The sequence below is a fragment of the Hemiscyllium ocellatum genome, chromosome 33 (assembly GCF_020745735.1).
Source record: "Hemiscyllium ocellatum isolate sHemOce1 chromosome 33, sHemOce1.pat.X.cur, whole genome shotgun sequence".
Taxonomy (NCBI): Eukaryota; Metazoa; Chordata; class Chondrichthyes; order Orectolobiformes; family Hemiscylliidae; genus Hemiscyllium; species Hemiscyllium ocellatum.
Genome location: NC_083433.1, coordinates 26,048,044 through 26,073,556, shown reverse-complemented (window position 1 = coordinate 26,073,556; position 25,513 = coordinate 26,048,044). Strand labels below are relative to the sequence as shown.

The following is a 25,513-nucleotide window of genomic DNA, read 5'->3' as shown; positions in this document are numbered from 1 at the left end:
TTCCTCAAACAGTCTCGGAAAAGGCTGGGTTATATGTGTGACACCGAGGGGAGGAAGCGTTTCGGTTCTCCAAGGTGAGAAACTGAAAAGGCCTCAGGGGAAGAGTGTTTGAGAGAGAGAGAGAGAAAGGCAAGGTGCTGGGACAGAGAAGGAAGTCCGACTGAGAGAGAGAGAGAGAGGGAGCACGACAGAGGAGCTGTTCAGGGAAAAGTGGTGAATGAGAAATCGTGGGTGGCACGGTGGCACAGTGGTTAGCACTGCTGCCTCACAGCGCCAGAGACCTGGGTTCAATTCCTGACTCAGGCGACTGACTGTGTGGAGTTTGCACATTCTCCCCGTGTCTGCGTGGGTTTCCTCCGGGTGCTCCGGTTTCCTCCCACAGTCACAAAGATGTGCGGGTCAGGTGAATTGGCCATGCTAAATTGCCCGTAGTGTTAGGTAAGGGGTAAATGTAGGGGTATGGGTGGGTTGTGCTTCGGCGGGTCGGTGTGGACTTGTTGGGCCGAAGGGCCTGTTCCCACACTGTAAGTAATCTAATCTAATCTAAATTGGCAAACCAAGGGGTGAAAGATTCAGAGAGGGAACACAGAAGTTATTTGAATTCTGTGGTGCTGTGTTGAGACGTAGGAGCAGAATTAGGCCATTAGGCCCATTGAGTCTGTTCCATCGTTCGATCATGGCTGACGTTTCTCAACTCCATTCTCCTGCCTTCTCCCTGTAACCCTTCATCCCTTTACAAATCAAGAAGCTACCTATCTCCATCTTAAAGACACTCAATGATTCGACCTCCACAGCCCTCTGCTTGTGGCTCCTCTGAGGTTAGTGAGGGACTGGCTGTTGGAAAACGCTGACGATTTTATTCTGGGGCCGGGTCCCCAGCGAGCCCACTCAGGAACACAGAGGGCAGTTTGAGTCAAACAGCCCGTTGTCACCTGGAAATACAAGCCACCAGCAAGCTCGCTCCTCCCAGCTCACCCCCTGTCCCATCAAAGGACTTTCTCACAGCTGCCCAGTGACAGAGAGGAAGCAGGAACAAGGTGGGCCGTTCTCCTCCAAGCTCAAAATGACGAATGAGAGCTCAGGATGGCTACGTGACAGATCAAACTGAATTCAATCACTGGGGTTTGTGATAGCCTCACAAAAGGAGCCCAACTGATGTCGTCAGGGTTGGAGCTATAGGGAGAGGCTGAACAGGCTGGGGCTGTTATCCCTGGAGCGTCGGAGGCTGAGGGGTGACGTGATAGAGATTTATAGAAACATGAGGGGCATGGATTGGATAAATAGACAAAGACTTTTCCCTAGGATGGGGGAGTCCAGAATTAGAGGGCACAGGTTTAGGGTAAGAGGGGAAAGATATAAAAGAGACCTACTTTTTCACTCAGAGGATGGTACGTGTATGGAGTGAGCTGCCAGGGGAAGTGGTGGAGGCTGGTACAATTGGGCGGCACGGTGGCGCAGTGATTAGCACTGCTGCCTCACAGCGCCAGAGACCCGGGTTCAATTCCCACCTCAGGCGACTCTCTGTGTGGAGTTTGCACATTCTCCCCGTGTCTGTGTGGGTTTCCTCCGGGTGCTCCGGTTTCCTCCCACAAAGATGTGCAGGTTAGGTGAATTGGCCATGCTAAATTGCCTGTAGTGTTAGGTAAGGGGTAAATGTAGGGGTATGGGTGGGTTGCGCTTCGGCGGGTCGGTGTGGACTTGTTGGGCTGAAGGGCCTGTTTCCACACTGTAAGTAATCTAATCTAAATGGGTATATGAATAGATTAGATTCTCTACAGTATGGAAACAGGCCCTTCGGCCCAACAAGTCCACACTGACCCTCCGAAGAGCAACTTACCCAGACCCATTCCCCTACATTTACCCCTGACTAATCCACGTAACACTATGACCAATTCACCTAACCTGCACATCTTTGGACTGTGGAAGAAAACCGGAGCACCCGGAGGAAACCCACGCAAACACGGGGAGAATGTGCAAACTCCACACAGACAGTCGCCTGAGGCGGGAATTGACCCTGGGTCCTGGTGCTGTGAGGCAGCAGTGCTAACCACTGTGCCACCGTGCTGCCCAAGGAATAGGAAGGGTTTGGAGGGATATGGGCTGGGTGCTGGCAGGTTGGGATATCTGATCAGCATAGACGGGTTGGACCGAAGGGTCTGTTTCCGTGCTGTACATCTCTATGACTCTATAACTTGTCCCTGAGTGGAACAGCTAATATGTAAACAGATGCCACACCATGGTGGGTCTATCCGAAACTAAAGAGGGGCGGATAGGACAGTGAAAGGACACAGGGACTAGTGCCATTGATCCGGAATGAGGAATTAACAGGATTAAGGGGGAAAACAAACACTTGCATAACTGTTCTTTCAAACAGTGAGCATGGCTATACTGGGCAAGTGGTCTTTCTGTTCTACAGGAAACAACCGATGAGTCAACTGCTACCGAGAGGGAAAAGCTGATCACATGGTACAGGATAGATGGATGGGACTGAGCTGAGGGAAATTTGAGCTGACTGAGAAGGGAGGGATGAGTATTTACTGTAATATATTGACAGAGGGAGGTGGTGGAGGGTTGTTTTTCAGACTGGAGGCCTGTGACCAGTGGAGTGCCACAAGGATCGGTGCTGGGTCCTCTACGTTTTGTCATTTGTATGAAATGAGTTGGATGTGAGCATAGGAGGTTTGGTTAGTGAGTTTGTAGGTGACACCAAAATTGGAGGTGCAGTGGCCAGCGAAGAAGGTTACCTCATACAACGGGATCTTGATCAGATAGGCTAATGGGTCAAGGAGTTTAATTTAGATAAATGTGAGGCATTGCATTTTGGAAAAGCAAATCAAGGCAGGATTTATACACTTAATGGTAAAGTCCTCGGGGGTGTTGCTGAACAAAGAGACCTTGGAGTGCAGGTTCATAGCTCCTTGAAAGTGGAGTCGCAGGTAGATAGGATAGTGAGGAAGGCGTTTGGTATGCTTTCCTTTATTGGTCAGAGTATTGAGTACAGGGGTTGGGAGGTCATGTTGCAGCTGTACAGGACATTGGTTAGGCCACTGTTGGAATATTGCGTGCAATTCTGGTCTCCTTCCTATCAGAAAGATGTTGTGAAACTTGAAAGGGTTCAGAAAGGATTTACAAGGATGTTGCCAGGGTTGGAGGATCTGAGCTACAGGGAGAGGCTGAACAGGCTGGGGCTGTTATCCTGGAGCGTCGGAGGCTGAGGGGTGACCTTATAGAGGTTTTTAAAACTATGAGGGGTAAATATGGGGAGTTGAAGTGATTGGCCACAGGGCAGTGGGGTTGTTGGGTGTGTGTGTCCCAGAGATGTTCCCTGAAACAATCTGCGAGTTGGCATCCTGTTTCCTATCACTATCAACCCCCGCTCCCGCCACTTGCATCTACCTATTGCCTTCCCAACTATCTTCCCAGTACCCTCCTATTTATCTCTCATGCCCCCTTTACCACCCCCCCCCCCCCCATCTCATTCCTGATGAAGGGCTTATGCCTGAAACATCGACTCTCCTGCTCCTCGGTTGCTGCCCATGTAAACATGTCACGCTGTAATTACACCCTTTCACCACATGTGGCACTAGAATGTCTCAGCTTGAACTGCGAAGAAATTTCTGGTTAAAGTCATCTGGTCTGGCAGCCTTGGTGGAAAGAAAACAGAATCCGTGTTTCAGTGCTGTTCGAGGTGACATACCTACTGAAGATTGGGAAGGGGAAGGGGAAGGGAGTCAATGAGGGGAGGAGGTGCAGCCCAGAGAGAAAGACAGAAAACAGCGGTTGGGCAGATGAAGGAATGGATGATGGTGAACCTGGGAGAAAGGAAAGTCGCTACTGGAGACCGTTAGTAGACATGGGAGAAGATGATCAGACCCTAAAATTGTTGAACTCAATATTGAGTCCTGGAGGCTGTAGACTTCCCAAGTGGAAAGTGTGATGCGGTTCTTCCAGCTTGTGCCAAGCTCATTGCAGCAAGACTGAGACAGAGACGTTGGCCAGGGAACAGGGTGGATGAAGTGGCAGGCAACAGGAAGCTCAGGGTCCTTTTTGAGGGCAGAGGTGAGGTGTTCTGCAAAGCAGTCACGTGGACGGCATTTTGATTTCTCCAGTGTCGAGGAGACCACATTGTGAACAGCAAATACAGTGGAGTAGATTGAGTCAAGTGCAGGTAAAATGGCTGCTTCATCTGGAATGTCCCAGTCGATCCTGTTGGTGTTGTGGGTGGGAAGAGAAGGGGGTGAGGGTAGAAGTTTGGGAGATAGGTAAGGACCCAATGAACCACAGTGCTGAGGAATCTTTGGTTGAAGAACAAAGGTGGATATTTCTGAGACTCTGCCGCCCCCACCCAGTGGAAGTGGCCTCGATAGATGTGACAGAGACACAGAAACTGGGAGAATGGGATGGAGTCCTTGCAGGATGTGAGGATGTATATTTAAGGTAACTGTGGGAGCCGGTGGACTTGTATCAGTGGCCAGCCAATCTCCAGCAATGGAAACAGAGATGGCGAGGAAGTGAAGGAAGGGGTCAGAGATGGGCCAAGTGAAGGTGAGGGCAGGGTGGGAATTGGAAGCGAAATTGCTGAACTTTGCCAGTTCTGGAGGAGAGAGGGAAGCAGCACTGAGGATGTCACTGGAGAAAACGGTGCGGGTGGGGGCCGGAATTGGGACGGGAACAAGGAACGTTCCACATACTCCATGAAGAGATATTGGGGCTCATGCATGTACCCTTTGACCTGAAGAAAGTGAGAGGAGTTAAAGGAGAAGTTGTTTGGGATGAGGACGGGTTTGGCCAATGAGAGGAAGGGTGGTGGTGGATGGGAATGGTTCAGGCCTTTCTCCCAGGAAGAACAGAGAGCCCTGAGACCGTCCTGATGGGGGGATGGACGTAACAAGAGATTGCATGGCAATGGTAAAGGGAAGGCCGCTGGTGCCCTCAAACTGAAATTCTGACGGGGACATAAGGTGTCAGAGAAATCGCGGATGTCAGGAGGAAGGGATGGACAAGGGAATAAAAAATCATGTTGAGGAAGGAAGGGATGAGTTGCGTGGGGCAGAAACAATGGGTCTGCCCGGGCAGCCCTGTTTTTGGGTTCTGGGAAGGAGGTAGAAGTGAGCTGAGAAGGACTGGGAGATCATGAGCTTGGAGACAGTGGTGGGGGGAGATCGCTGGATGGAATGACTGCTGGACACACAATATCCTGGTGTGAGGTCATAGTCCAGAGGGAGGTAGGTATGGGAGAGCTGGCGCTCAGCCTCTGCGATGGGAGAGATCAGTACGCCAGACGACCACATCGCCATCCTAGTCAGTGGATCTGAGAGCAAAGGGTGAAGTCAGTTCATGGAGAGATAGACTGGAATGAGTGAGGGGGAGCAGAGAAATTGAGGTGACCAATGCTACGTCAACCGTTTCATTGATTAGGTCAGGTGCACGTAAATGGAGGGGGTCCAGATAGAGGGAGACTGCTGGGGTGGGGGTGAAGGGGTCTGTGGAATGGGGAGAGGACTCCTGTCCAAAGGAAGGGGTGCGGGGGTGAAGGTGATGGACATATCCTGCCCAAAATGCATCAAGGTGGGGATACAGAGGAATAAAATGGAGACCTTTGCTGAGTGCAGAACATTCAGCATCGGAGAGCAGAAAGTCAGTCGGGGATAGTAGATAACTGACAGGAGATGGTTTGGGAGAAGGGTAGAGTCAGGGGAAAGGGGTGGGGAGGAAGGTTTCAGTGGGGGGGGGGTGAGTTAGTATTTCTGAGTTGTTGCAGCTTGCATTCCTCAATGCCTGAAAGGAAGAGAAAATTGATAACAGGAGCTGAGGCAGTGCAGCTCTGAGCCAGCGTGAGGCGATGTTGATGGAGAGAGCGAGAGAGAGGTGGAGAATATGCATATGGCAGTGAGTGTGGATCACAGCGTGTGGTTAGAACAGCTGTCTGAGGAACACTGTACATCGGCGATCCTGGGTGGATTCAAAACACGAAGGATGAAACTTCAGTCAGAATCCGCACGGGGTGAGCCCGAGCCAGGGGCAGAGAGTTTTGTCAAACACCAGGGGTGAAAACAAAAGTAATGATGATGAAGAAAAAAGAAAGATTAGGACAGAAATCCTGTTGGCAAGAGGAGCAGAATGGGCCTACCTGGAAGAGATGTGACATCGCTTGGTGTTCTTTGCCGAAGTGAAAAGACCTGCTGATTATGGAAATCTGAAACAAAAATAGACATTGCCGCACAAACCCAGCAGGTCTGTGGAGAGAAAGCAGAGGTAACGCTTCGGGTCCAGTGACCCTTCTTCTGAACTGACTGTTGCTGGTATTTTCAGTGAAGACCAGGGCTTCCTTGAGCATTCCATGTTCCAGTCCTATTCCGCACAATCCTTTCTCCAGTACATTAATGACATCACCGCTGCTGCGTCCTCATCTCAACTGGAATTAGAATGATTGCTTCCAATTTTCAGCCTCCCTCCGGTCCAGCTCGGATTCCCCCTTCCCCCCCGACGTCTGTTTCCATTCCTGGAGAGAGGCTGCCACCAATATCCACTGCAAACAGTACGGTGGCTCAGTGGTCAGCACTACTACCTCACAGCGCCAGAGACCCGGGTTCAATTCCCACCTCAGGCAACTGACTGTCTGGAGTTTGCACATTCTCCCCGTGTCTGCGTGGGTTTCCTCTGGGTGCTCCGGTTTCCTCCCACTGTCCAAAGATGTGCAGGTCAGGTGAATTGGCCATGCTAAGTTGCCCGTAGTGTTAGGTAAGGGGTAAATGTAGGGGTAGGGGTGGGTTGAGCTTCAGCGGGTCGGTGTGGACTGGTTGGGCCAAAGGGCCTGTTTCCACACTGTAAGTAATCTAATCTAATCCTTCCTGTAATGTGGCGACCAGAATTAAATGCAATCCTCAATGTGTAGCCTAACCAAAGTTTTATAAACACAACATTACTGACCACCACAAAGTCGTAGATAAAACCCCGTTTAACCACAACAAATGAAAGTTTCAAAACTGTTAATAATAAAAAACCAGGAGACGACACAGCAGTGAATGGCATTTTACTTCTGTACCTGATACCTTTAGATCAAGCATAGCACATGGAAATATGGAGACAGCAGCTGGAATTCTGAATTTACAGACCATTCTTGCTGATAAATGATCAAAAGTGCAGACATTTCGAGTTCACATGCAGAGTGCATTTCCCCATATACCGCTGATTAGAAGGACAGCCCCCTCTCCACCATTCCCACCTGGTACAACACTCAGACTCCAAACTTTAACTCTGTTTCTCTCTCTGATGCTGTCAGAACTACAGAGTGTCTCCAGCATCTTCATACGTTGCCTTTATCACATTGTTGCTGCACAGACTGGAGAATTTAGCAAACAGCAAGGGGTCCCCGGTTTATGAACTCTTGTGCTCACAAACGTGATCCCATACAGGAGTGTAATTTTAAAGACCCAACATTACAAATGGCTGCTTTATGTTATTCCCCAACTTGAACTGAACCGAATTAACTTTATTGTCACCTATACTCACATGAGTACAGTGAAACATTTACAAGTCACCACTCATCGCACCACCAGGTACCTCGGTACAGATTCTTCAGTTCTTAGATTAAAAAAAGGAAAAGCTCAGCATTTCAGATCGTAGGCAAAATAAACCCAACCCCGCGCTGGGCCCTGACTTGGACCATACTGGGCTTCACCTCGAGCCCCGGAGGCCGCTCTGAAATCACCTCGAGACTGGAAGTCCATGCTGAGGCCACACCAGGCTGCGAGACCACCACGAGCCACTGGGAGAGCACCATTCAAACCAACGCCCGCACAGACCCCAGAACAGGATCCATTTGTAACCTGGGGTTTGAGTGTATAGTGCGAGTAATCAAAGGGACTTGGGTGTGATTGGACAAGGATCACATACAGTCACAGCAAGAAATGAGGGAGGCCTACAGCATCCTGGCTTTTATGTGGAGAGGATACTGTGGGCAGTTCTGGCTTCCACATTTACAAAAGAACACAGTTACATTGAATGTGGTAGAGTGTCAGTTCACTAAATTGGTCCCTGGGATGAGGAAATTGCCCGCGATGGGATGGTGGATCCATATTCTCTGGAGTTGAGCAGAATGAGAGCCATAGCTGACACTGCAGAGGGCTGAGGGAAGGTAGGCACACAGAGTGTCCTCCCTCATCGAGGCATTGGGAATGAAGAGGCACAGTCTTGGAATAAAGGTCTGAGCATTTAGGAGAGAGAGGAGAAATGATGACACTCAAAGACTGTGAACCTTTTATAATTCTCGATCCTAGTAGATTGTTGATGCTCCATTGTTGAATATGTTTAAAGTTTGGGATTGAAAAACTTTGGTCTCAATTTGGGAACTGAAGGATGAGGGGAACAGCAGGGGGAGTGAAAGTGAAGCCCAAGTTCAGCCATATCGAACAATGGAACAGATTCGATTGGCCGAATGGTCTGCTGGCTCTCCAATTTCGTGTTTTGGGCAGGAACAGTCACAGACTGGACTGAAATAATCTCAGCGTGGGCTCCAATGTTTTCAGAAGAATGGGCATGGAAAATGTATATGAAGAAAGACAGGGACTGATGGGTTACTTAGAGAACAGGCTTAGGGTATGACAGAACAAGCACCTGCCCATGAACACTCTGTTGTAAAAATATATTAATTTCCGAACTGCCTCTGGGAGGGAGAGTGCACCACCAAATCAATCCCATGTTACATGCATAGCTGTGTGTGTATGTGCGAGATGAGAGAGTGAGAGAAACAGAGAAAAAAGAGAGAGAGGCAAACAGACAGACAGAGAGAGAGAGACAGAGAGGCAGGGACAGAGCAAAAAAAAAGAGAGAGAGAGCGCAAGAGAGAGAGAGATGGGAGGCTGACTGTACATTCTGACCCGCATGTCTGTGTCAGATACCCTGTTGATGGTAAAAGAGTGACCCCTCCTGTAATTGACCCATAGTCTGAAATAACCACAATGAAGAATTAAAGATCTGTTGAGGAGATACAGAAACAACCAGCATGAATTACAGAAGCAAACCGGCATCAGAATCGGGAGATGACTGTGCCCTGGTGTCCTCTGAACCCTGAGGTGGCCCCACAGTTGACTCCATAAGTCAAAGGTCACGCTGTCCTGGTTTCTCAAGAAGGGGTCCAGGTTGATGCCAAATTAAACACCGTAAATTCAGGTATCTTATATATTAATTTTGTTTAAATCACATAGAAACCATTTTAGGATATATCTATTTACAATCTAGGCCTACTCCAGCTCCTATATACAAATAAATCATTTACAAATCTTTTAAGTTCACATTCAAGCTTTTTGACTGGTTCAGCGAAGACTATAATAAACTCTAATGATAAATAAGTTTAGATTGTAGCTACAATAAGACACAAGATTGCGCTAATCTAAAGTGCAAATACTACAGGCAACACTTGTAAACATGTGTGCTTTAAAGAGGACTCTGTGGGAACAAATTGCGCATTCCGACATCTAGGAGAGAGCTCATTTAAAGCTGGATCCTGGTGGATAACAGACAGACGTGACTCCTCACATGGAGACGGCCGAACGCTGCCAACTACACACTGGGGGATGAACTGCCAGATGGTTGTGGCAAACCGAAGGAACTGGATTGTTCTCAAATATTTGTTCTGATTGAGCCAGTAACTAGTGGGGAAAGCCCTGGCGAGGATTGTTGCCTTGGAGATCATTTTCAAGTCATTTTCCAGATCAAGTGAGGATAGTGAAGGGCGGGTAGGAGGATACAGGGACACTGCTGGCAGGGAGCACCGTGATTGGGATGTGGCGTTCCCGCAGAAAGCAGTAAATGAGCTTCTGTTCCTTGCGTCACATCATGGTCGGTGTCTGCAGTGACTGCACAGAGACAACAAAACAATCCATGAGTGACCGCGCCTCTTCACCACAGAGAAAATTCACAAAAGGGAAGGAACAGCTGAAGGCACGGTCTGGTAAACGGTTTTGAAAACAAATATCTCCTCACTGTAGGAAGTGCTATTATTGGGAATTCTCTACTCCAGAGAATTCCTACATTGGGGACACACAAGATGCAGGTTTGCTGGATATCCCGGTGCTCGGTGAACTGAAGGATATGGGAATTATTGGGGGGGGTGGTTGGAGCTGAAATAGGAGGTCAGCCATGATTGTTCTCACCACCAGAGCAGGGTTGCTGGCCAAATGGCTAACTCCACCTCCAGGTTTGTGTGTTTTCAGCTGGACAGTTGGTCAGTTCACTGCTCTTACTAACGACATGCTCGGAGTGAAGATGGAGGAATAGGCAGAACGATACAGATTGGGATCGTGGGGCCACAGTTTCTGTTGATATTGGAGTGCACAGACCAGCAGAGTTCAATCGCACAGCTTCGCTGGCAACTGGTGGGGGAGGAATCTTTCTTCTGGGGATAAGGGAATCTAGGAAAGCAAAAAAAAATTCAAATCAGCACACCCCTGTGCAGAGGTGCGCGGGGGCATCAGACAGCTCACGGGGACCTGGCTCTGCAGAGTTACACATCGCCCAGACATTTGTCAAGGGATGGTGGTATTTTTGAGCCAATGCCCACTGCACAGTTCAGGTGCTGGGTAACAACACTCCCTTAAACCTTTATTTTCATTCACCTGTAGATGGGTGTTGCTGGCCAGGCCAGCATTTATCGCCCGTCCCGAATTGCCCAGAGGGCAGCTTAAGAGCCAAACACATTGCTGTAGGTCTGGAGTCACACGTAGGCCAGGAAGGTAAAGATGGCAGTTTCCTTCCCCAAAGGGCATTAGTTTTCTCACAATCAGTCATGGATTCATGGTCCCCATTAGACTTTTACTGAATTCAAACACCACTACCTGCTGGGGCAGGATTTGAAACCTGGTTCCCCAGGCATTAATGGGGGGGGGGGGGGGGGGGGGAGAAAGAGAGAGAGAGGGGGGGAAGAGAGAGAGGGGGGGGGGAAAGAGAGAGAGGGGGGGGAAGAGAGAGAGGGGGGGGAAAGAGAGAGAGGGGGGGAAGAGAGAGAGGGGGGGAAGAAGAGAGGGGGGGAAGAAGAGAGGGGGGGAAGAAGAGAGGGGGGAAGAGAGGGGGGGGGAAGAGAGAGGGGAGGAGAAGGGGGGAGGGAAGAGAGAGAGGGGGGGGGAAGAGAGAGGGGGGGGAAGAGAGAGGGGGGGGGAAGAGAGGGGGGGGGAAGAGAGGGGGTGAGAGAGACGGGGGAGGGGGGGAGAGAGAGGAGGGGGGGAGAGAGAGGAGGGGGGGAGAGAGAGGAGGGGGGGAGAGAGAGGAGGGGGGGAGAGAGAGGAGGGGGGGAGAGAGAGGAGGGGGGGAGAGAGAGGAGGGGGGGAGAGAGAGGAGGGGGGGAGAGAGAGGAGGGGGGGAGAGAGAGGAGGGGGGGAGAGAGAGGAGGGGGGGAGAGAGAGGAGGGGGAGAGAGAGGAGGGGGAGGAGAGAGAGGAGGGGGGGAGAGAGAGGGGGGGGGAGGAGAGAGGAGGGGGGGAGAGAGAGGAGGGGGGAGAGAGAGGAGGGGGGGAGAGAGAGGAGGGGGGGAGAGAGAGGAGGGGGGGAGAGAGAGGAGGGGGGGAGAGAGGAGGGGGGGAGAGAGAGGAGGGGGGGTGAGAGAGGAGGGGGGGTGAGAGAGGAGGGGGGGTGAGAGAGGAGGGGGGGTGAGAGGAGGGGGGTGAGAGAGGAGGGGGGGTGAGAGAGGAGAGGGGGTGAGAGAGGAGAGGGGGTGAGAGAGGAGAGGGGGTGAGGAGGAGGAGGGGGTGAGGAGGAGGGAGGGGGTGAGGAGGAGGGAGGGGGTGAGGAGGAGGGAGGAGGGAGGGGGTGAGGAGGAGGGAGGGGGTGAGGAGGAGGGAGGGGGAAGGGAGGAGGAGGGAGCAAGGGAGGAGGGAAGGGAGGAGGAGGGAGGGGGTGAGGAGGAGGGAGGGGGTGAGGAGGAGGGAGGGGGTGAGGAGGAGGGAGGGGGTGAGGAGGAGGGAGGGGGTGAGGAGGAGGGGGGCGGAGGAGGAGGGGGGAGGAGGAGGAGGGGGGAGGAGGAGGAGGAGGAGGAGTACGAGGTGAGGGGTGAGGAGGAGGAGGGGGTGGGATGGGTGTGGAGGAGGAGGGGTGAGGAGGAGGAGGAGGGGGGAGGAGGGGGTGAGGAGGAGGGAGGGGGAAGGGAGGAGGAGGGAGGGGGAAGGGAGGAGGAGGGAGGGGGAAGGGAGGAGGAGGGAGGGGGAAGGGAGGAGGAGGGAGGGGGAAGGGAGGAGGAGGGAGGGGGAAGGGAGGAGGAGGGAGGGGGAAGGGAGGAGGAGGGAGGGGGAAGGGAGGAGGAGGGAGGGGGAAGGGAGGAGGAGGGAGGGGGAAGGGAGGAGGAGGGAGGGGGAAGGGAGGAGGAGGGAGGGGGTGAGGAGGAGGGAGGGGGTGAGGAGGAGGGAGGGGGTGAGGAGGAGGAGGGGGTGAGGAGGAGGAGTACGAGGTGAGGGGTGAGGAGGAGGAGGGGGTGGGATGGGTGTGGAGGAGGAGGGGTGAGGAGGAGGAGGTGGGGAGGAGGAGGGGGTGAGGAGGAGGGGGACGAGGTGGGGAGGAGGAGGGGGGAGGAGGAGGGGGTGAGGAGGAGTACGAGGTGAGGGGTGTGGAGGAGGAGGAGGGGGGGAGGAGGGGGTGAGGAGGGGGAGGGGGTGAGGAGGGGGAGGGGGTGAGGAGGGGGAGGGGGTGAGGAGGGGGAGGGGGTGAGGAGGGGGAGGGGGTGAGGAGGGGGAGGGGGTGAGGAGGGGGAGGGGGTGAGGAGGGGGAGGGGGTGAGGAGGGGGGAGGGGGTGAGGAGGGGGGAGGAGGGGTGAGGGGGGAGGAGGGGAGGAGGGGTGAGGAGGGGGTGAGGAGGAGGAGGGGGTGAGGAGGAGGAGGGGGTGAGGAGGAGGAGGGGGTGAGGAGGAGGGGGTGAGGAGGGGGGGGTGAGGAGGAGGGGATGAGGAGGAGGGGGGGTGAGGAGGAGGGGGGGTGAGGAGGAGGGGGGGTGAGGAGGAGGGGGGGTGAGGAGGAGGAGGGGGTGCGGAGGAGGGGGTGCGGAGGAGGGGGTGCGGAGGAGGGGGTGCGGAGGAGGGGGTGCGGAGGAGGGGGTGCGGAGGAGGGGGTGCGGAGGAGGGGGTGCGGAGGAGGGGGTGCGGAGGAGGGGGTGCGGAGGAGGGGGTGCGGAGGGGGGGGTGCGGAGGGGGGGGTGCGGAGGGGGGGGTGCGGAGGGGGGGGTGCGGAGGGGGGGGGTGCGCGGAGGGGGGGGTGCGGAGGGGGGGGTGCGGAGGGGGGGGTGCGGAGGGGGGGGTGAGGAGGGGGGGTGAGGAGGGGGGGGTGAGGAGGGGGGGGTGAGGAGGGGGGGTGAGGAGGGGGGGTGAGGGGGGGGGTGAGGAGGGGGTGAGGGGGGGGGTGAGGAGGGGGGGGTGAGGAGGGGGGAGGGGGAGGGGGCGAGGAGGAGGAGGGGGCGAGGAGGAGGAGGGGGCGAGGAGGAGGAGGGGGTGAGGAGGAGGGGGTGAGGAGGGGGGGGTGAGGAGGAGGGGGTGAGGAGGAGGGGGGGTGAGGAGGAGGGGGGGTGAGGAGGAGGGGGGGTGAGGAGGAGGGGGGGTGAGGAGGAGGAGGGGGTGCGGAGGAGGGGGTGCGGAGGAGGGGGTGCGGAGGAGGGGGTGCGGAGGAGGGGGTGCGGAGGAGGGGGTGCGGAGGAGGGGGTGCGGAGGAGGGGGTGCGGAGGAGGGGGTGCGGAGGAGGGGGTGCGGAGGAGGGGGTGCGGAGGAGGGGGTGCGGAGGAGGGGGTGCGGAGGAGGGGGTGCGGAGGAGGGGGTGCGGAGGAGGGGGTGCGGAGGGGGGGGTGCGGAGGGGGGGGTGCGGAGGGGGGGGTGCGGAGGGGGGGGTGCGGAGGGGGGGGTGCGGAGGGGGGGGTGCGGAGGGGGGGGTGCGGAGGGGGGGGTGCGGAGGGGGGGGTGCGGAGGGGGGGGTGCGGAGGGGGGGGTGCGGAGGGGGGGGTGCGGAGGGGGGGTGAGGAGGGGGGGTGAGGAGGGGGGGGTGAGGAGGGGGGGTGAGGAGGGGGGGGTGAGGAGGGGGGGGTGAGGAGGGGGGGTGAGGAGGGGGGGGTGAGGGGGGGGGTGAGGAGGGGGTGAGGGGGGGGGTGAGGAGGGGGGGGTGAGGAGGGGGGAGGGGGAGGGGGCGAGGAGGAGGAGGGGGCGAGGAGGAGGAGGGGGCGAGGAGGAGGAGGGGGCGAGGAGGAGGAGGGGGGGAGGTGGAGGAGGGGGGGAGGTGGAGGAGGGGGGGCGGGGGGAGGTGGAGGAGGGGTGGGTGTGGAGGAGGAGGAGGAGGGGGAGGGGTGAGTGTGGAGGAGGAGGAGGAGGGGTGAGTGTGGAGGAGGAGGAGGGGGAGGAGGAGGGGTGGGTGAGGAGGAGGAGGAGGAGGAGGAGGAGGAGGAGGAGGAGGAGGAGGAGGGGTGAGTGTGGAGGAGGAGGAGGAGGAGAAGGAGGGGTGGGTGAGGAGGAGGAGGAGGAGGAGGGGTGAGTGTGGTGGAGGAGGAGGAGGAGGGGTGAGTGTGGTGGAGGAGGAGGAGGAGGGGTGAGTGTGGTGGAGGAGGAGGAGGAGGAGGAGGAGGAGGGGTGAGTGTGGTGGAGGAGGAGGAGGAGGAGGAGGAGGAGGAGGAGGAGGAGGAGGGGTGGGTGTGGAGGAGGAGGAGGAGGAGGGGTGAGTGTGGAGGAGGAGGAGGAGGAGGAGGAGGAGGAGGAGGAGGGGTGGGTGTGGAGGAGGAGGAGGAGGGGTGGGTGTGGAGGAGGAGGAGGAGGAGGAGGGGTGAGTGTGGAGGAGGAGGAGGAGGAGGAGGAGGAGGAGGAGGAGGGAGTGTGGAGGAGGGGTGAGTGTGGAAGAGGAGGAGGAGGAGGAGGAGGGGTGAGTGTGGAGGAGGAGGAGGAGGAGGAGGAGGAGGAGGAGGAGGAGGAGGAGGGGTGAGTGTGGAAGAGGAGGAGGAGGAGGGGTGGGTGTGGAGGAGGAGGAGGAGGAGGAGGAGGAGGAGGAGGAGGAGGAGGAGTGGGTGTGGAGGAGGAGGAGGAGGGAGTGTGGAGGAGGGGTGAGTGTGGAAGAGGAGGTGGAGGAGGAGGAGGGGTGAGTGTGGAGGAGGAGGAGGAGGAGGAGGGGTGAGTGTGGAGGAGGAGGAGGAGGAGGAGGGGTGAGTGTGGAGGAGGAGGAGGAGGAGGAGGGGTGAGTGTGGAGGAGGAGGAGGAGGAGGAGGAGGAGGAGGAGGAGGAGGAGGAGGAGGAGGGGTGAGTGTGGAAGAGGAGGAGGAGGAGGGGTGGGTGTGGAGGAGGAGGAGGAGGAGGAGGAGGAGGAGGAGGAGGAGGAGGAGGAGGAGTGGGTGTGGAGGAGGAGGAGGAGGGGTGGGTGTGGAGGAGGAGGAGGGGTGGGTGTGGAGGAGGAGGAGGAGGGGTGAGTGTGGAGGAGGAGGAGGAGGAGGGGTGGGTGTGGAGGAGGAGGAGGAGGAGGAGGAGGAGGAGGAGGAGGAGGAGGAGTGGGTGTGGAGGAGGAGGAGGAGGGAGTGTGGAGGAGGGGTGAGTGTGGAAGAGGAGGAGGAGGAGGAGGAGGGGTGAGTGTGGAGGAGGAGGAGGAGGAGGAGGGGTGAGTGTGGAGGAGGAGGAGGAGGAGGAGGGGTGAGTGTGGAGGAGGAGGAGGAGGAGGAGGGGTGAGTGTGGAGGAGGAGGAGGAGGAGGAGGAGGAGGAGGAGGGAGGAGGAGGAGGAGGGGTGAGTGTGGAAGAGGAGGAGGAGGAGGGGTGGGTGTGGAGGAGGAGGAGGAGGAGGAGGAGGAGGAGGAGGAGGAGGAGGAGGAGGAGTGGGTGTGGAGGAGGAGGAGGAGGGGTGGGTGTGGAGGAGGAGGAGGGGTGGGTGTGGAGGAGGAGGAGGGGTGGGTGTGGAGGAGGAGGAGGAGGAGGAGGAGGAGGAGGAGGAGGAGGAGGAGGAGGAGGAGGAGGAGTGGGTGTGGAGGAGGAGGAGGGGTGGGTGTGGAGGAGGAGGAGGAGGAGGAGGAGGAGGAGGAGGAGGAGGAGGAGGAGGAGGAGGAGGAGGAGTGGGTGTGGAGGAGGAGGAGGGGTGGGTGTGGAGGAGGAGGAGGAGGAGGAGGGGTGGGTGTGGAGGAGGAGGAGGAGGAGGAGGAGGAGGAGGAGGAGGAGGAGGAGTGGGTGTGGAGGAGGAGGAGGAGGAGGAGGAGGAGGAGGAGGAGGAGGAGGAGGAGTGGGTGTGGAGGAGGAGGAGGAGGAGGGGTGGGTGTGGAGGAGGAGGAGGAGGGGTGGGTGTGGAGGAGGAGGAGGAGGAGGGGTGGGTGTGGAGGAGGAGGAGGAGGAGGTGTGGGTGTGGAGGAGGAGTGGAGGCGGCGGCGATGGTGGTGGAGGGGTCCGATGGTGGTGCAGCGCTTGTGTGGGTGGGGGTGCGGTGGTGGTGGTGGTGTTGGGGGGTGGGGCTGCGGTGTTGGACGGGGTGGTGGGGGTGGGGGTGGGGGTGGGGGAGGGGGAGGGTGCCAGCTGCTCTGCCTCCGTGTGTGTTTACCTGTCAGTGCTCGGCCGCAGTGAACTGGATCTTGGAGACCATTTTCTGGACGGTGGTGACAGCTGCGTCCTCCAGGGCCACCGTCCTGCTGTGGGACACTGCCCAGCTCAGGCCCAGGCCAGTCACCATCAGGTGCCCAGTGTGACTTTCACTGGACCAGCGCGCGGTGCCCATCGTCACGGTAACGCAGAAAGCGTCCTTTTGTTGCTCCAGTAACCCAGCTATAGAATGGAAAAGACAATTCCAGAAAGTTCTACATGACGAACATTGATATATTACAAAACAGCAGGGAAGTTCAAACAAACTAAAGGGACTCTGAAGGGGACAATTTGATTGGCAGTGTCTGGTTCCACTGTTGGATTTAGCTGCTTCTAAGTTTTGTCACCCGCTGCATTTCTCTCCAGGCCCAATCTGCGACCTATCGCCTCAGGAAGCAATGACAGCTCCCTGGGGTGCAGTCGTGATTTCCTGGAATAGACGGTGGTAGGACTGTCATAATCACCCCGAATGACTCATCCCCGCCCCCCCCCCCTCATAAGCTGGGTCACGTAGGTGGGCTTTGAGGGGGCGAAAGTGGTGGTGTGCCCTTAAAGGAGGGGAGGGAGAGAGCTAGGGGAGGGAATTCCAAAGTTTCAGAGCATGGCCGATGAGAATGAGGGATTGGCAAGAAGCACAGAAATCTCAGAAGGTTGTAAGACTGAGGAGGTTACAGAGATAGGAAGGGGATAGACCATGGAGTGATTTGAAAATGAGGATGAAGATTTCAAATCGAGACTCCCAGGAGCAGGAGAATTAATGTTTCAGGCAAGAGCCCTTTATCAGGAATGGGTCCCAGTCCTGGCCACGGTGGCTCAAGAGAACTCAGGACAAAAAAAAGAGGGAGACAAACTGCTGTAGCTGGCAGGTCTATGTCGGGGGGGTTTGCAAGGGGGAACACTGGGATAGACTGGCTGGCATTTCATGGGGATCTGTACCCAACATTTGTACTGAACTGGTCATTAGGTCCCAAAGCACAGGGCTCGACTGTCCCTGGCCAGAGCCAGCAGTCTACGTGGGATTAGCTGCTCCCTGTCACACCCGCACAGACCTAACCTCCAAACACACCAGCTCAAACAATACAGCTTCTGGCAATAATTAACCTTCTTAAAAGCACTGTTCTGAAGCTCGAGTACACGGGTATAAGTTTCCACTGTAACGAGGTCACAGAGAAAGGCTGAGTCGACAATCTCCTTTTGAAAGGAGCTGGCTGAATAGTTACCTATTGTGGAAAGGGTTGTAAGGATGATAGGACAGTGAAATGATCACATTCTGTGTGGGATACAATGTTCAGCTGTGATCAGGGCTCCCCCTCGGGAATGTTAGGCAGAACATGCTTGGTTTCGCTGAAGGCAGCAGACTGTCACACTGATATCTGAGACCCAAACAGTTTTCCTTCAACACCTCTTCCCTAGGGTAGGGGAGTCCAAAACTAGAGGGCTTAGATTTAAGGGGAGAGGAAAAAGATTTTTAAAAAAGGGGCAACTTTTTCACACAGAGGCTGGTGCATGGATGGAATGAGCTGCCAGAGGAAGTGGTGGAGGCTGGTGTAATTGCAACTTTTAAAAGGCATCTGGATGGGTATATCAAAATAGGAAGGGTTTGGAGGGATATGGGCCTAGTGCTGGCAAATGGGACTAGATTAGGTTAGGATATCTGGTTGGCATGGACGAGTTGAGTGAAGGGTCTGTTTCCGTGCTGTATAACTATAAATCTATAACGTATTATATGAACCTGAATCAAACACTGCTCACCCAGTCATCCCCTACTCATTGATCTATCCCATATTACCCATGGAAAGTCCTGAGCTTAGAACTCGATCAGGAAATTCTGTGTCTTCCCCCTTGGTAATGCTGTTTGAAACAGCCCTCTCTGCTCTTTGCTCATCAACGCTAACACTTCCTTATGTGGGGATGCTGGTGGTAGTCCCTGTGAACGAGGGTGACACCGGCTCATGGTGACAGCCTGCAGGCGGACTCTCTGAACAAGAGGAAGCTGTTGAACTGCAGCGACTGTGGGCATCTACCTCCTCAGGTAGCAAACCCACCTCTTCCCGTTCTCTTTTAAAGACTGAGAATCAATCGGTTTGACTGTGTTACAATCCCTGCGGCAGTAAGTGAATGCGGGACTTCTGGGCCAGAGGTGGGCAACACAAGGCTTCCTTATGTGGTCTATCAATTTAGAGTCATAGAGATGTACAGCATGGAAACAGACCCTTCGGTCCAACCCGTCCATGCCGACCAGATAGCCCACCCCAATTTAGTTAATTTACTTGATAAATAACGTGAGAAGTGGAAACGTTTAAAAATAACAATGAATAGGAGCTGTGGTCGTTTTATTTGCAGTCTCTTCTCTACAGATTGAACACCAACCAGGGCATTGATGCACTGGGACAAGCCAACACGGCAAGGTCTCAATTTCCGTTTCGAAATGTTCAGGAATTATTTTTGTTCAATCGTAATTGCTTTGATTTTTTCATAATCCTCTTGTTTTTATTTCGTTATTCATTCGAGGGATAAGTGCCCCACTGGCTAGGCCAGCATTTACCTGCCCATCCCGAATTGCCCTGGAGGCAGTGGTGGTGAATTGCCTCCTTAAACCACTGCTGCCCACATGGGGGAGAGACACCCACACTACTACAAAAGGAAGGAGTTCCAGATTTGCTGACACTGACAATATATTTCCAGTCAGGATGGGAGTGGCTTGGAGGGGAACTTGCCGGTGGATAGTTAAGTTTGCTGTTTTGTCCTGGATGGTGTCAAGTTTCATGAAAGCTTGTTGAAGCTAAACCCATCCAATCAAGTGAGGAGTATTCCATCACACTCCTGGACTTGAGCCTTGCTGGTAGTGGACAGGGGAGTCAGGAGGCAAGTTATTCACTCAAATGTCACCCCAACACTATCCCGAAGTTGACAACTCACATGGGGCTCTCTCTTGGTTAATCCGCCGCCATCCCTACCCACAGTGCGGCTGGACAGCTCGGAACGGAGGGTTGGCAGCCAAAGAGAAAAATGGCACTGAGCCCAAAGTTTACCTCGGTTGCTAGCTGGAGAGGTGAAGGGTAGTGGTCCCTGGATTGGGAACAGCCGCAGGAGTCCTGGCTGAGAGATAACCTGGCCACATTTACTGAGCCACCGTGGCGAGGACTGGGACCCATTCCTGATGAAGGGCTGTTGCCCGAAACATTGATTCTCCTGCTCCTCAGATGCTGCCTGGCCTGCTGTGCTTTTCCAGCGCCACACTCTTGACTCTGACCCTCCAGCATCTGCAGTCCTCACTTTCTCCTGGGACTGGCTACCAGGGGGCGCAGTACAGTGTACTGCCACACTGATCATTTGCCTATCCAGTCGAAAGTATAAGAATGCAGGGTAATTTCAACAATGTGAATTAAAAAGATTGTAAAAAGTCATTGTTTCTTTTCTTTCAAGACGGTATTGGCACTCTGAAGCCAAGATGAAGGACATAATGTCAATGAGTGCCAACTTACAATCACCTTTGGTACAGTAGATGCTGAGAGTGGAATTGGAGATTAACTGGGTATATCTGGGAGGGAATGATGGGATTCACTGGCTGCAGGAACAATGCTGTGCCCCAAACCAAACTGCTCACTGCCCACCCACTCACCCCCAGCATGATTGACTGCCCACCCACCCCCTGGCCCAACTGCCCCTTCTCTCGGATGCTCTTGGAAACTTTGGTATTGTGAATACACTTACTTGCTGATGCTGTCACGAGTGCTGTGCTGTTGGCCAGCTGCAGCAGGACACTGGGATACAACGGGTGCAGGAGGTACAAATGATACTGGTTCGGAGGGTATATGTCTGTCGTCTGACCCTGCGATGACATAGAACAGGCAGCATCCATCAACATAATCCTCGAAGTCCCAGTCACACTTGATTGTTTTGTAAAAGGCTTTTACACAATAAATGCATTGTGGAGAAAATAGAGGGAGGCAATGGGTCCCAGAACAGCAACATATCACTGACCTCAAACTGCTAATCACCAGTCTCCTGCCAACCTGCACAGTGAGGTTTCTGCTGGGAGGAACAGCCCAGTCCAGATAATGGAGTCTGGGCCCCAGCCTGATGGAGAGCAGGACCCCTGACTCACAGCGGGGAGCTGCATCCAGGGGATGTGAAGGTTAATTGTATTTCACATGAGGTAAGTTCAAATCGTGGAGATGAGATTCTGCGTTCACACTCACCACACCCTTCATGGCTCTACTATTTTGTTGATTAGAAAGGATTCAGAACAGATTCAGTAGCTGAAAACGGGGCATCCATGAGGATCACTAGCAACATAACTACTCATCCACAATGTGTAACCACATGACCCAGTATTTCTCTCACCCTGTTATCATTAAGGGAACAAACTGGTTCAATGAGTGTAGTACAACAGAGAGTCACACAGCACAGACACTGACCCATTGGTCCAACCAGCCCAACTCGATTTTAATCCCAATCTAAACTCGCCCCACCTGCCTGCACTTGGCCCATATCCCTTCAAACAATTATGTATTTATCTAAATTTCTTTTAAACATTGTAACTTCATCTGCAACCACCACTTTTTTTAAAGATTAGATTAGATTCCCTATAGTGTGGAAGCAGGCCCTTCGGCCCATCAAATCCACACCGACCCACCGAAGAGTAACCCACCCAGACCCATTTCTTTCTGACTAATGCACCTAACACTACTGGCAATTTAACGTGGCCAATTCACCTGACCCTGCACATCTTTGGACTGTGGGAGGAAACCAGAGCACTTGGAGGAAACCCACACAGACACGGGGAGAATGTCTGTGTGGAGTCTGCATAGTCACCAGAGGCTGGAATTGAACCTGGGGCCCTGGTGCTGTGAGGCAGCAGTGCTAACCACTGAGTGACCGTGCCGCCCCATTTCCTCTGGAAGTTCATTCCACACACAAACCACTCTATAAAAAAAAATTGTCCCTCATCTTTAAATCTTTTGCCCCTCATTTTAAAAATATGCCCCTTAGTTCCCACCCTAGGGAAAAGACACCTGCCATTTATTTTATCCATACCCCTCATGCTTTTATAAACTTGTGTCAGGTCAAAACTCAAGCTCCAGGGGAAAAAGTCCCAGCCTGTCCAATCTCTCCATATAACTCAACCTTCCATTCCTGGTAACATCCTGGTAAATCTTTTTTGAATCCTCTCCAGCTTAATAATATCCTTCCTATAACAGGGGGACCAGAACTGCACCGTATTCCAGAAGGGGCCTCACAACGTCCTGTATAACCTCAACATAACTTCCCAGCTCCTATACTGAAAGCATGTTAGCAGCATCACGTGCTTGAAAAGGAGATGCCAATCCTGTGGGGTTATAAAAACAGGACTAAGGACAGGCTGACGAGCAGAAGCAGCAGGTCATTATACAAAGCACTGCCACCACCAACAATCAGACCAGAGTCCAGCTGCTCTGCCTCAGCCAGTTGTGACAATTAAGCAACTAACCACGGGAGGGGGCTCTCCAAATAACGCCAGCCTCAATGACGGAGGAGCCCAGTGTAGAAGGCCATGCGACATGTCGGAAGTGTGGATTGGACGGGTGGTAGAAGAGAAAGCGGAGTTAGCAGCTTCACAAACAAGGTGACAGCATGGGTCAAGAGCTTCAGAAAGAGAAGAGTTGACCGCCATGAGGGAGGCAGCGAGAACGGGAGACAAGACCTGTGGCCAAAAGCTCCTTTAGTATGTTTTCACCGGTCGGATACGAAGTGCAACACCACAGGAAAACAGGAGCTGAAACGGACAGCTAAGAAATTCACTTTTAAAAATTAACACCCAAATTCAAATTTTAGAAATCTTGAATTAGGAATCTCATGTTACCAAGGAAGCATTGCTGGTTGTTGGAAAAACTCAGCTGGTTCATTAAAAGTCCTTTAGGGAAGGGAATCCTCCATCCTTACCCGGTCTGGCCTCCATGTGACTCCAGACCCACAGCAGTGTGTTGACATTTAACTATTAGGGATGGGTAATGGATTCTGGCTTGACCAGCAACTCCCACACCTCATGTATTTGAAAAAAATAATAGCCTATTCCTGTATCTTATCATCTTGGTGCAGCTTTGGTACAAACACAAGCAGAAGAGCTGACTTACAAAAGGTGTGGTGACTTCAGTTCAGTATTTGACTACGTGTGGCATCAAGGAGCCCCAGCGAAATGGAGGTCAATGGGAGTTAGAGTTCCACTGCTGGGGACCATGCTCGTTCCTCAGGCAGAGGTGTCCTAGCCCAACCCAACTTTAACTGCTTCCTCAAGCTAAGGTTATATGTGGGGGCTTTTCTTTGATGATTTCAGTTGCAATTCCATTTGCGACTCCTCAAATAGATTAGATTAGATTACTTACAGAGTGGAAACAGGCCCTTCGGCCCAACAAGTCCACACTGACCCGCCAAAGCGCAACCCACCCATTCCCCTACGTTTAGCCCTTACCTAACACTACGGGCAATTTAGCATGGCCGATTCACCTGACCCGCAGGTCTTTGGACTGTGGGAGGAAACCGGAGCACCCGGAGGAAACCCACGCAGACACGGGGAGAACGTGCAAACTCCACACAGTCTGTTGCCTGAGTCGGGAATTGAACCCGGGTCTCTGGCGCTGTGAGGCAGCAGTGCTAACCACTGTGCCACTGTGCCGCCCATAAAACCACAAGACATGAAGAGAATGTACAAACTCCACACAGACAGTCACTGCACACTGGAATTGAACCCATGTCCCTGGCACTGAGAGGCAGAAGTGTTAATCACTGAGTCACCATTGCAAGTGTGTTGCTGGAAAAGCACAGCTGATATATTCTGGGCCTTTATGTAGTGGGACCTCAACAGTAGTCAGGTTGGAGTTGATATACAGCAAGTAACATTCACACCACATAAGGGCCTTGCTATTGACCCTTCTAGCGAGAGGACTCAGTGCCTCCTCGCTAATACTTAACACCATTATGATCACTGAATCCCACAGCAACAAACATTTGGGGTGGCACGGTGGCTCAGTGGTTAGCACTGCTGCCTCTCAGTGCCAGGGGCCTGGGTTTGATTCCAGCCTCGGGTGACTCGCTGTGTGGAGTTTGCACATTCTCCCAGCGTCTGCGTGGGTTTCCTCCCACAACACAGAGTTGTGCAGTTAGGTGAATTGGCCATGCTAAATTGCCCATCGCGTTCAGGGATGTGTAGGTCAGGGGAACTGTGGAGTAACAGGATGGGTGGGTTGGGTTACCCTTCAGAGGGTCAGTATGGACTTGTTGGGCTAAAGGGCCTGTTTCCACACTGTCGGAATTCTATAATTATGATTGTTGGGGTGCAACCATTGACGAGTAACTTAACTGGATCGGATATATACAGCGCACACAACAGCGAGTCAGAGGCTGGACATTCTCCGGTGAGTGAATCTCGTAACTCCCCAAAGTCTGCCCACCATTTACAAAGCACAAGCCAGGAGTGTGGTGGAATACTGTCCACAAAGCCTGACTGGGTGCAGCTCCAATAGCACTCAAGACGCTCAGAGCCGTAACCAGAGACAAAGCCTCTCGCTTTATGGACATTCTATTGGCTCCCTCCATCACTGGCACACTGTACTTTCAGTCTGCACTATGTACAAGATGCTCCTGAAATAGCCCACCCCCCCCGAACAAGAACAGCAGGTACGTGAGAACCACTTATAAGTCACCCTCAGAGTCACACAACCTGTAAATGTAACACTCTTTCTTCGCGATGACTGGACCAAATTGCAGCACTGTTGGATGCACCTACAGCACACGGGCTGCAGCAACTCAAGGCAGCTTTCTGCCTTCTCAAAGAGAATCAGGAATTGGTAATAAATGCCAGTGATGCCCGTATCTTGGGAATGAATACAATTGTAAAGCTCCAAAGGGGTGCAGCTTACAATCACAGGGCTGACTAAACTCACCAAGTGGGCCACTCCACACGCCTCAGTCCAGAACAGAAACGCAGATCTCCCATTGGACATTGGTACAGAGGCTGCTTCCTGGACACGACAGTCCACGTTTGCTTTCCAAAGTTCCTCACCCGAACTCCCATCGATAATTAAACTCTAGGATCGGCATAAAGAAGTTCAGAATTCTGGAGCCAAGCAGTAACACATAGCTCAAATTTGGGCATCACTACAGAAATACCAGCAAATTAGAGACACAGTAAACCTAGGTCCATAACAAATTCCTTCTGGAAGCACTGTCCCACCTATGAACTCTCTCACTATTCCGGTCACATTTACACATTGATACATACAGCAATCAGTGGGACAATTTTGGGAAAAATCAATACAAAGCAATGAGCAAGAACCATATTAAAGGAAGTCTAAATAAGCATGAGGGAGAAAGGAATAAGATATAGTGATGAGGTTTGATCAGTGGTTCTGAAATATATTTGTTGAATACCTTTAAAATAGATGAGTAACCACAGGCAACATTTAGGTTCTGATGACACAAGTCCTTCGAGATGATGATGACCATTCCATTTCATGAGGGTCTCTGGTTGATACATGAGTGACTGAGTTCTGTGCCTGTAGGGAACAAGACCAGATTCTGGGGACTAATGAATTATGCAGCTAGCAGAAAGTGAGGACTGCAGATGCTGGAGATCAGAGCTGAAAAATGTGTTGCTGGAAAAGCGCAGCAGGTCAGGCAGCATCAAAGGAGCAGGAGAATCGACGCTTCGGGCATAAGCCCTTCTTCAGGGGAGTTTCCGGTTCAGGATTTCCTCCGCGTTTCCTCTCAGCCTCTGATGTACACTTGCTTTGGAAGGAGGCTCCAATGAAGAGCGATCCTGGGTGGGTTTTTCCCTGGTCTCGTGGTCGACTTCAAAACTCTTCAGCCGAGTGTTTGGAATGTGTCTGTAGCATTTCCTGTGACCGCCATGACACTGCACAAACCGTCAGGCTCAGATTCAGGGGGCGATCATTTAAAACAGAGATGAGGAGAGGTTTTGGA

At 53.7% G+C, this 25,513-nt stretch overlaps 1 protein-coding gene and 1 pseudogene across 3 annotated transcripts in view; both read right to left on the bottom strand.

The window, feature by feature from the left end:
• Positions 1-7,025: 7,025 nt before the first annotated feature.
• Positions 7,026-25,513, bottom strand: part of fam234b (family with sequence similarity 234 member B) — a 60,745-nt gene continuing 42,257 nt past the window's right edge. Inside the window, exons 10-13 of one of the 3 annotated variants that reach the window (XM_060849600.1) lie at positions 24,475-24,618; positions 20,267-20,384; positions 16,515-16,735; positions 7,026-9,857 (exon numbers count right to left, since the gene is read on the bottom strand). In XM_060849600.1, the coding sequence (XP_060705583.1) occupies positions 16,518-16,735; positions 20,267-20,384; positions 24,475-24,618 (480 nt within the window). In that variant the 3' untranslated portion in view covers positions 7,026-9,857; positions 16,515-16,517. Of the gene's footprint in view, positions 9,858-10,239; positions 10,413-16,514; positions 16,736-20,266; positions 20,385-24,474; positions 24,619-25,513 lie in introns of those variants that run through there. The other 2 variants (XM_060849601.1, XM_060849602.1) reach the window with 2 other exon arrangements.
• Positions 11,817-16,500, bottom strand: LOC132831231 (basic proline-rich protein-like; annotated as a pseudogene).